Below are 10406 nucleotides of genomic sequence, written 5' to 3' on the forward strand. Positions count from 1 at the left end.
ATCAGAAAAGGCTTCTGTTTTGTTGATTGTTTAGATTTAAGAAAGTGATGGAGAAAAGGTTAATAATGCATATAAAACTGAAAAGTGCATCATGTGTATATTTTTCTCTCCAAGAATCACTTGTTAAAAATTTACCAACCCACCACTCAATCTACTCTATCCTCTACCCATCCCCTTCTTTTTCTTTTTTTAATCCTTTTTTAAAAATTATAGCTTTTTATTTTCAAAATATGTACACCGCTACAAAACCCTGTGTTCTAATTTTTCCCCTCTCTCCCCGCCTCAACAAGTGATCCAATAAACATATGTAATTCCTCTACACATATTTCCACAAATACCATGCTGCACAAGAAAAATTAGCCCCTTATTTTTCAAAGAAGGAATTTGAGGTCCTTAGGAATCCGCCAAGATGGGTAGGACAGAAAGTAGCAGATCTGGGATTTGAACTCTGGTCTCATGATTGCAATGAAGGTACTAAAAGCAGCTAAGTTGGCAAAGATCAAACTTTCATTTGAATTTCTTCTCCCCGGAGGCAAAATAGAGCCAAATGAAAAGGAGTGGGGTTAGAGTCCTGTCTGAAAGTCATACATATGGATTTAGCAACCCTTCCATTATAAACATGTTAGAGTGATATTCCTTAAATGTGAAAATTATTAACTTGGGATTCTGGGAAGTTATAAAGAATTATGATTGCCTGCCAATAAAAAGCAGTAGACTTCACAAAAGACATCATTTGGCTTTTTCCTCTTTCCAGTGCTAACAGTTCATAAAAGTGTAGATTGAATTGGCATTCAGTTCAGGACAGGAAGCACTTAGCACGAGGCTTGAAATCGGAGTAGGGTACGTACCCTGTTATTTCATCTGTTTCTCTTCTATATTTCAGGCTATGTTCAGGAGGAGGAATTGAAGGAGGAGGAAGAAATCAAAGAGGAAGAGGAAGATGATGAAGACAGCAATTCCATAGTTCAGCTTCAGGGCAGCAACGACCCAGGCACAGATGAGGAGCTAGAAACAGGCACAGACCCGAAAGGTAGCTTTAGCTACCAGAACTCTCCAGGAAGTCATTTATCTAATCAAGATGCCGAAAATGAATCCCTTCTAAGTGACGCCAGTGACCAGGTGGCAGACATTAAAAGCGTTTGCTGTCGGGATGCCCAGGACAAGAAAGCTACCGTCCACCCCAAACTTCAGAATGAAACCCACAACTGCATGGATAAGATGACTGCTGTCTATGCCAATATCCTTTCTGATTCCTATTGGACCGGGCTTGGGCTCGGGCTCAAGCTGTCGAGCAGTGAGAGGAGAGGTTGCGACGCACGGAATGGAGGTAACAAAAGTGACTTTGACTGGCATCAGGATGCCTTATCCAAAAGCTTACAGCAGAATTTGCCCTCGAGGCCCGTCTCCAAGCCCAATCTCTTCAGCTCTGTGCAGTTGTACCGACAGAGCAGTAAGATGTGTGGGACCGTGTTCACGGGGGCCAGCAGGTTTCGTTGTCGGCAGTGTAGCGCTGCCTATGATACCTTGGTAGAGTTAACGGTGCACATGAACGAAACCGGTCACTACCAAGATGATAACCGCAAAAAGGACAAGCACAGACCTACCAGCTATTCAAAGCCCCGGAAAAGGGCTTTTCAGGACATGGACAAGGAAGATGCACAAAAAGTTCTCAAATGTATGTTTTGTGGTGACTCCTTTGATTCCCTGCAAGATTTGAGTGTTCACATGATAAAAACAAAACATTACCAAAAAGTGCCTTTGAAGGAGCCAGTACCAACCATTTCTTCAAAAATGGTCAACCCGGCAAAGAAACGTGTTTTTGACGTCAACCGGCCCTGCTCCCCAGATTCTACCACCGGATCGTTTTCGGAAACATTTCCCTCTCAAAAGAACGCCAACCTTCAGCTGTCCTCCAACAACCGTTACGGCTATCAAAATGGAGCCAGCTACACCTGGCAGTTCGAGGCCTGCAAATCTCAGATCCTTAAATGCATGGAGTGTGGGAGCTCTCATGACACCTTGCAGCAACTCACTACTCACATGATGGTCACGGGTCACTTTCTGAAAGTCACCAGCTCGGCTTCCAAGAAAGGAAAGCAGCTGGTGCTAGATCCACTGGCCGTGGAGAAAATGCAGTCATTGTCAGAGGCTCCGGGAAATGAGACTCCGTCAGCTAAGCCATCTACTAATGCAGCTTCAGAATGTGCAGCCCCTCCAATGGAACTAAAGAAAGAGAGCAAAAAAGAAAAACCAGAGGAGATCAGCAAAGATGAAAAAGTGGTCAAAGGTGAAGAATATGAAGATACTCTTCAAAAACCACTGGATCCTACAATGAAATACCAATATCTTAGGGAAGAAGACTTGGAAGATGGTTCCAAGGGTGGAGGAGACATTTTAAAGTCATTAGAAAATACAGTTACCACAGCTATCAACAAAGCCCAAAATGGGGCTCCCAGTTGGAGTGCATATCCTAGTATCCATGCAGCCTACCAGCTCTCGGAGGGCACAAAGTCTACTTTGCCTATGGGCTCCCAGGTACTCCAAATCCGGCCAACCATCACCAATAAGTTAAGGCCGATAGCTCCAAAGTGGAAGGTCATGCCCCTGGTTTCTGTACCTACAAACCTAGCCCAGTGCACTCAAGTGAAGAAAGAGCTAGAAGACAAGGATGAAGCCCAGAAGGAATATGCAAAAGACAGCCCTGCAGCTGATGTATCCTCCTTGAGCCACAGTGAGGGTGAGTCTGTCCCCAAAAGTGAGACTCCTTCAGACTCCAGAAAGACTGATCCCCCTGCCCCCAAAGAGGAGGACAAAGTGAGAGAGAACAGCACCAGAGAGAAACCCCAGCCTATGGAATCCACATCTTCTCTTAGCAATGGCTGCAACACCACCAACCATGCTCCGGCCCTACCTTGCATTAACCCACTCAGTGCCCTGCAGTCTGTACTGAATAATCATCTGGGCAAAGCCACCGAACCTCTCCGTTCTCCATCCAGTTCCAGCCCCAGTTCAAGCACAATTTCTATGTTTCATAAACAGAATCTCAACATCCTCGAAAAGCCAGTTTTATCTCCGGCCCCATCCAGACCAGCAAGCGTGTCTAGGCGCTATGTGTTTGAAAACAATGATCAGCCCATCGATCTGACCAAATCTAAGAGCAAGAAGGCAGAGTCAGCGCAAGCACAATCTTGTACATCCCCACCACAGAAGCATGCTCTGTCTGACATTGCCGACATGGTCAAAGTTCTTCCCAAAGCTACCACACCAAAGCCCACCACCACCTCTTCCAGGGTCCCTTCCATGAAGCTGGAGATGGAGGTTAGGCGCTTTGAAGATGTCTCTACAGAAGTCTCCACTTTGCATAAGAGGAAAGGCAGGCAATCCAACTGGAATCCTCAACACCTTTTAATCCTGCAGGCTCAGTTTGCTTCAAGCCTCTTTCAAACATCAGAAGGGAAATATCTCTTATCAGATTTGGGTCCCCAGGAACGCATGCAGATTTCCAAGTTTACTGGACTATCTATGACCACCATTAGCCACTGGCTGGCCAATGTCAAATATCAGCTTAGGAAAACTGGAGGGACAAAATTTTTGAAAAACATGGACAAAGGACATCCCATCTTCTATTGTAGTGACTGTGCATCTCAATTTAGAACACCTTCTACCTACATCAGCCATTTAGAGTCCCACCTAGGCTTCCAAATGAAGGATATGAATCGACTGGCAGTGGAACAGCAAACGAAGGTTGAGCAAGAGATCTCCAGAGTATCAGTTCAAAGGTCACCGGAAACTATAGCTGCGGAAGAGGACACGGACTCTAAATTCAAGTGTAAGTTGTGTTGTCGGACCTTTGCAAGCAAACATGCAGTAAAACTTCACCTAAGCAAAACGCACAGCAAGTCACCTGAACACCATTCACAGTTTGTAGCAGACGTGGATGAAGAATAGTTCTGAAGGTATGCGTTTGCTCCCAAGGTGAATTGTAAGGTCGGGATTGTAAGGAGCCTTGTAAAGAAGATGTATTTGCTTAGATGCAGCCAACATTCCCAAAGGTTCAAACAGCATGCCAGTTTGCTGGATTAGGACTTATTTCTTAAGAGAGCAAAGCATAATAGATGGGTGACAGCCAATTCTCCATTATCCCTATCAGAGGGGCGATGGGGCGCAGGGAGGGGAACCAAATAAACTTAGCTACACGAAATTCACAGATTATCCTCAAACCTCATTTTAGCCAATAGTTTCAACCTCCTCTTCCACCAGCCTTTTTTTTTTTTTTTTTTTTTTTTTCCTAGAGCTGCTTTCAAGGGGACATATTGGCCACCCAACCTTCTGCTAGAAGTTCTAACAAGGGCTTGAAATAGCCAAAAGATGCTCAGCAGGAGGGAGAAGGAGGAGAAACTAAGGGGCAGACACAATATACAGACTGGTTAATCAGCTCCTGAATAACCAGAGGGCTGACTTTTTTCATTGTTACTTGTATTTAAACACTTTTTATTGTTGTTGTTCTACTTTTAACAGTAGTTATACTGCCCACTTTTGGGGGTGGGGGTGGGGGAGCAGACATGCCTTTTCTTAACCCTTAAGAAGAGGTTTTTGCATCTGCAACATAAGCGGGTTATAAAGTTCTTCTGTGCAGTCTATTCAGCTGAAAAAAGAGGAGGCTTATTTTCCTCTATCACTCTTCATATTTCTATGGAATTATCTCATTGTTCCCCTGTATCAAAGGTAGCATCAATGCATGCACATGGAATTTTACTCTCAATAAATAGTTTAATGACTTTCAACCCACCCATTGCCATTGTGCTCAAGGGTGACCAGCTTCAATCCTAATCCTGTCTTCCTTTGTTCCTAAATGTACCATATATGTTCAGTGCTTCACATTGTCATCAGACCCCAGACCACCTACTCCACCTCACAGGACAAAGGTTACATTTGGATGCACAGCCAATCCATTCATTTTCGCCATCTTTGTGATGCTCTCTCGGAAGTGACTCATCTTAGGTCACTCAGATTTGACCATTTGACCATGGTTATAAACAGGGCCTAGCCTTGGAGGAAATGATGCAGTAGTCATAGAAGGTAGCCCATCTCTCTTTAAATGTTCTTGGCTTAAATTCCCTGAGCCCTTCTGGTGTCCTAATATTAGCTGACTAGGCTTCCCCATTCTACCAATTCACCTGATCCCCCTTCACAGAATGCGGATTTGTGTACCCCTCATTAAAATTCACCTACCTTACACTCCACTCCTAAATCAGACAGATTTCCTAGTCCTGATGGATTCTCTAACTCAATAAATGATGACACCAGCTTGGAGAAAGAAAATAAATTGGCATATCTGAAAAATAAATAAAACCAATCTCAAGCCAAACTAGGGGTTTCTTTAGGCCAGATTTGGGGACTAAGTAATTCAAACCAACAAAACAACTCATAATTAAATGTTCCTGGCTTATTAAGTGTTACCATTCCCAGAGAGCATTTACATTTTAAATAGGCCATCAGTCCCTTAACTCAAAGAACTTCAGATACAATAAGCAAACCAATGAGGGAGATATTTTGCCAGGTAGGGATCCTTTTGTAACCAGCTGTACTCTACCATACAGGTAGCATACTCTGCCACTTATAAAACCAATCCTGTTTATAACTATGGCACATGGTAGTGGCCAAAATGAACAGATTGACCATTATGAAGATGTGTCACTCAGGACTCTGCACACAGTGGGGGATGGGGGGTTTTAGGGCCTTAGAGCTTTTGGTCAGAAAAAAAAAAAAAAACAATCCCACTGCTCTACTTGCTCCTTTGGCCCAAATGAATCCTGTTGTTCTTTTGTTTGCATGTTTTTACCATGTTAATTAAAAATGATTATTGCCAGACTCCTGCCCGTCTTTCCAAGCTTCATTTGTATCGATTTTTACCAGTGTTGAAAGATAAGCCAAAGAACACCTACTTGGGAGGTTGGGGGCTCAATCTATTTACTTGATTTGTAACAGGTAAAGGTCTCCATAACTCAGCATTCAGCTGTTTCTTGCCTTAAAAAGCAAGAATATGAACTGAGTACCCAGAGAGATGCTTCAAATTCCATAGCAATAAATGTAACAAATAAAAGAACAGATAGTGGATATTTGTTACATAATCAGGAACAATTTTCCACTTGTTTGGTTTGCAAAATTTTTTTTAAATCAACATTACTACCAAAATATTACAATATACAAATAGGAAAAAGTTTTTTAAAAAAACTACCATCCATAGAAGACATTTAAAGCATTAGAAAACTGCAATGTTTATTCTAGAAACGTGAAGATAAACCAATAATTTGGAAACTCAAACACTACTTGTTTCTGTTAACTACATAAATTATTATTATTATTATTAATAGGGTATTTCCATAGCTTTTTTGCTTGATGAATATTTCACAGTTAGAGCTTAAACCCTATTAGTCTTATCTTCATAATAAAACTAACTCCCCACCCCAACCCCCATATCAATTTTGTTGCCAAGATTTTGAGAAAGGATTGAAGTGAATCAGATTTGTATATCTAAGTCAGGGATTTAAAAGAAAAGAAAAAAAAAAAAAAAAGGAAGGGAGGTGGAGGGGGGAGCTACAAAGGAGGAGGCCCATCCATAAACAAGAATAAGATCCACATTAACTAATTTTGCACTTATACTTAGAAATAAGGTGTGTTTCTGATATTCTGGCCAGCCATCTAATAAAATGCTTGATTCTCTGAGGTTGTCACAGATCTGAGTATGCAGGCCATATCTTACCTGCTACAAAGCAGTGTACATTTTAAAGAGCAGCGACAGAGTGATAGCCTTGTTATCTGGAGCTATAATTTTAGTTGGTATGTGTGAAAGCACAAATTGTACAAAATGATGGGCCATTTGGGAAGGCATTGTCTAGATTTTATTAAAAATGCTTTAGTTTTAGCATGCCTAATTTGGGGTAGGACATATTTTGACTCACATGATTTTTTTTTTCCTTTCTGGGCTCATTCCCAGCCCACAATTAAAACATACCTCACCACACACATAAACACACTCAGAGAACAGTATTCAAAGACATTTTATCTTAAGAATAGGATAGGGAACATCATAATCCCACAACATAGGACTGGCCCTAAGCAATTGATATAAAGGCACATAAGGACCCCCATCTAAAAGTTTGTGTGAAATCTGAGCAAATTAGAATGTCTACCCTGTTTCTTAAGGATGTTTTGATAGAGGGTCCCAAAATGAAATATTGGGGGTGGGAACAAGGACCTGGGTGACTGGGAGATAAGCTCATCTTGCCACGGACCATTCCTGGAATGAAACACCATTCCAGGAGTTGGGCTACTGCTGATAGGGTCCCACTCTGGAAAGTGCCACTGAATGAATGGCAGTTGTCCCCAGGGAAAGGACAGCCATGTTTATTGCACTTGGGATACTGTCATAGTGTGTCAGTGTGTTTTTCATGGGTCAAAGCAAAATCTCTTGGGAAAAGATTTGAGGTGAGAGACTTTAATCCAGTGGTCAAAACACACACATATGGTCCCATGAAAAACCAGATGCTGACAATGCACTGATGCTGACAATGCACTGATGCTGAAAATGGACTACTGTGGAGTTTTCCAAAAGCTGTGCTCTGGAACCGTGCTATTCCATGCAATGAGACTGGGAGAGGGCCATTCTGAGGCAATTGTGATGCTCACAATAATTTTTCCTTAAAAAAAAGTGAAAGTTTGATATTTTCAGGATCTGTGATGTCATCAATAAGACATTAGCAAAAGAGATTTCAACCCTTTTATGCTGTGGTAGAAAATATCCCCACCTAGAATTAATATATAAATTAGAATTCGGATACCAGGGGATTCCAAACTGAGAAAAACTAAACTAATATGTCATCTTTTGAATTGTGGGTTTTAGCTGAGTGATCTGAACTAAATCTTCTTAACAGCAATAGGTTTTTATCTCTGTTGTACCTTCTCCCCTTCTTTCCTCGTTCAGGCTTCTGAAGTCTGTAATTTGGGACTTGAATATAGAGTAACATTATTTTTCCTTTACTGCAATCTGCCATCAGGATCATCTTTTCATTTAACCAGATGCATTTTTTTTCCTTGCGCTAAATTGAAAATCTATGAACGGCAGGGAGTGCAATGTTTTAATTAGCTCATATTTTTTATATGGATTTATGTCTTTAAAATACATTTGTGTAATTCTTCAGCTAAATTAAAAACGTCTTTCCACAGAGGAGGAGGGAAGAGGAGGAGATTAAAAAAAAAAAGAAGAATAAAATTGTGTGTTATCTACCTTGGTAGCTCTGACTGCAGATGGTGACCGTGATATCGAATGGAGAGGCCCCAAACAACTGCAGATGGTTCATTGTTGAGCTTTTCCATGGTCTGATTTTAAACTTTCCTTCAATTTCCAGAAGTCATTATCTGTGGAAGATCCTCTGGAAGAGCTTGGGGAGAGAGGTTTTTTTTTTTGTTGTTGTTTTGTTTTTGTTTTTGTTTTTTGCTTCATTTTGGTTTTTTTGTGTGTTTTTTTTTTCCCTAGTCCCTAATAACTAAACGGGCAGTTATCTGCTACAAGCTCATTTTTAAAGCAAAACTACTGCAAAACAATCCCCCCAAAAGCCATCCACAAAAAAAAGAAAAAAAAAAAGTCATAATGATAAACAGTTTTTCTCTGCGTTTTCTCCTTTGTCTTTTTTTTTTCTCCCACTATCAAGTTTAAAGCTTCCACGGTGCTTTTTTTTTTTTTTTTTTTTTTTTTCTACTTTATAGGAGACAAGTGACATTCTGTGGTAAATGGAAGAAAGAGCAGAGCGGAGCTGAAAACCTCTAATGCATTGACACTAACTTGCCCTCTATTGTTGAAAATGAGCAGGCAATCATGATTGTTCATCAAATGGCTCCTAATGCAGTTAAAGCATTCAGCTATAATTTCTCCTTGCATTTATAATTACTGTCATAGACTGCACACCTCAGTGAGCAGATTAAAGCTATAAACTATTTAGCCGTAGCTTTAAGATGAAGAACTTGATTTCTCTGGCAGCCTCTATTTGTTAGGGAGCTTGACACTTCACATAAAAATGACTCAACTTGATGAAGAACAATGCAGTTTTAGCAATGCAGTGATTTTAAATCAGTCATTACACCACGCCCTGGAAGAATTGCAAAGCAGTTGGTTAAATGATATATAGGACGCAGAGATGGCTGGCTGCGTTAAGTGTACCAAAAATAGAAGGGGATTTGGTGTGCGGCTCCTTCCTCAGCTCTCCTCTGAAATAGCAAGAGTTTGTTGAAAAATCAGTGCATGTCATGTTCTCCTATTAAATCCAGTGTAAATGTTACATGAGGCTAACCCGGCAGGGGGAAGAGAATGCCTGGAGCCTAAGGCGGATGTCACAGTTTGGGGTTTGAGAGAACTTTCTGGCTGTCGTTCAGCGTGCACACCTCGGTGAGCCCAAGAAGCTAACAATACTCCTTTTTTTTTTTTTTTTTTTTTTTTTCTTTCCTAGAGGATGAACTATATTTAGGCAATGTGGGCATCTCAATCGGGACAACTCCATGCATGTTAGCTGTAACTCTTTCTTAAAAAAAAAAAAAAAAAATCTCTATTTTTCCAGCTCTGAGGCTTAAAAAAAAAAAAAAAAAAAAGTTGGAACTCAGCAGCCCATTTTGTTCCAAAAGAAATTGAGGGTGACATTTGATTATTTGTAATAAAAAGCAGAAGATATAAGAGAAAAATTAACGTCCACTAAAACTAGCTCTATTTTTCTTTTATGTGCGTCAAGATACTTGGTAATCCAAATTATTCATGTCGGAGCTTAATATGTGCTTTGGATCTATTCACTGAAATGGTACAGAGATCATCAGGGAACAGGGCTCTGTACAACACAACTCTGACCTAAGGGATGCTCCCAAAGAAACTCACTGTACAATTAACATGTATTTTTGCATATTATATATTTGAATAAAATAAAAATGTATTCATAGATTTAAAGCTACAAGATAACTTGAAGGTCACCTAATCCAACTTCCTCAATTTACCGATTTTTTAAAAAGAGGTGTAAAGAGGTTAAACGATATGTCTAAGGTCACCTGGGTTACTAAATGGAAATTTGGGATTTGAATTCAGCTCCTTTTACTTCAAATCCAGAGCTATTTGCCCTGTTCTCAGAAGCTTCCCATAAAGCACCCTTCCTTGTTTAAAAATCCATGAAGACTTTGGATCTTCTGTGAGGAAGAATAGGAACAAACCACTTCTAACAACCCCAGAATCTAAGCTGACGATGGAAAATTTCAGTGTTAAGAACTGCTACCCTTTTTGCATATAAATGCTAGAGAGTTAATGTATCCTTGTTCCGGTAGGCACAGGAATGTGACATTACCAAGACCTCATGGATGATTGCTAGTACTCA

The 10406-nt window shown here is 40.6% G+C and overlaps 1 protein-coding gene across 5 annotated transcripts in view; it reads left to right on the forward strand.

Moving 5' to 3' along the window:
- TSHZ2 (teashirt zinc finger homeobox 2) overlaps positions 1-5871 on the forward strand; it is a 272998-nt gene extending 267127 nt beyond the window's left edge. For all 5 annotated transcript variants that reach the window (XM_074288621.1, XM_074288624.1, XM_074288622.1 and 2 more), the window contains exon 2: positions 884-5871. In XM_074288621.1, coding sequence (XP_074144722.1) covers positions 884-3948 — 3065 coding nt within the window. In that variant the 3' untranslated portion in view covers positions 3949-5871. The remainder of the gene's footprint in view (positions 1-883) is intronic.
- The last annotated feature ends 4535 nt before the right edge of the window (positions 5872-10406 follow it).

This window comes from Sminthopsis crassicaudata, chromosome 2 (assembly GCF_048593235.1).
Source record: "Sminthopsis crassicaudata isolate SCR6 chromosome 2, ASM4859323v1, whole genome shotgun sequence".
Lineage (NCBI taxonomy): Eukaryota > Metazoa > Chordata > Mammalia > Dasyuromorphia > Dasyuridae > Sminthopsis > Sminthopsis crassicaudata.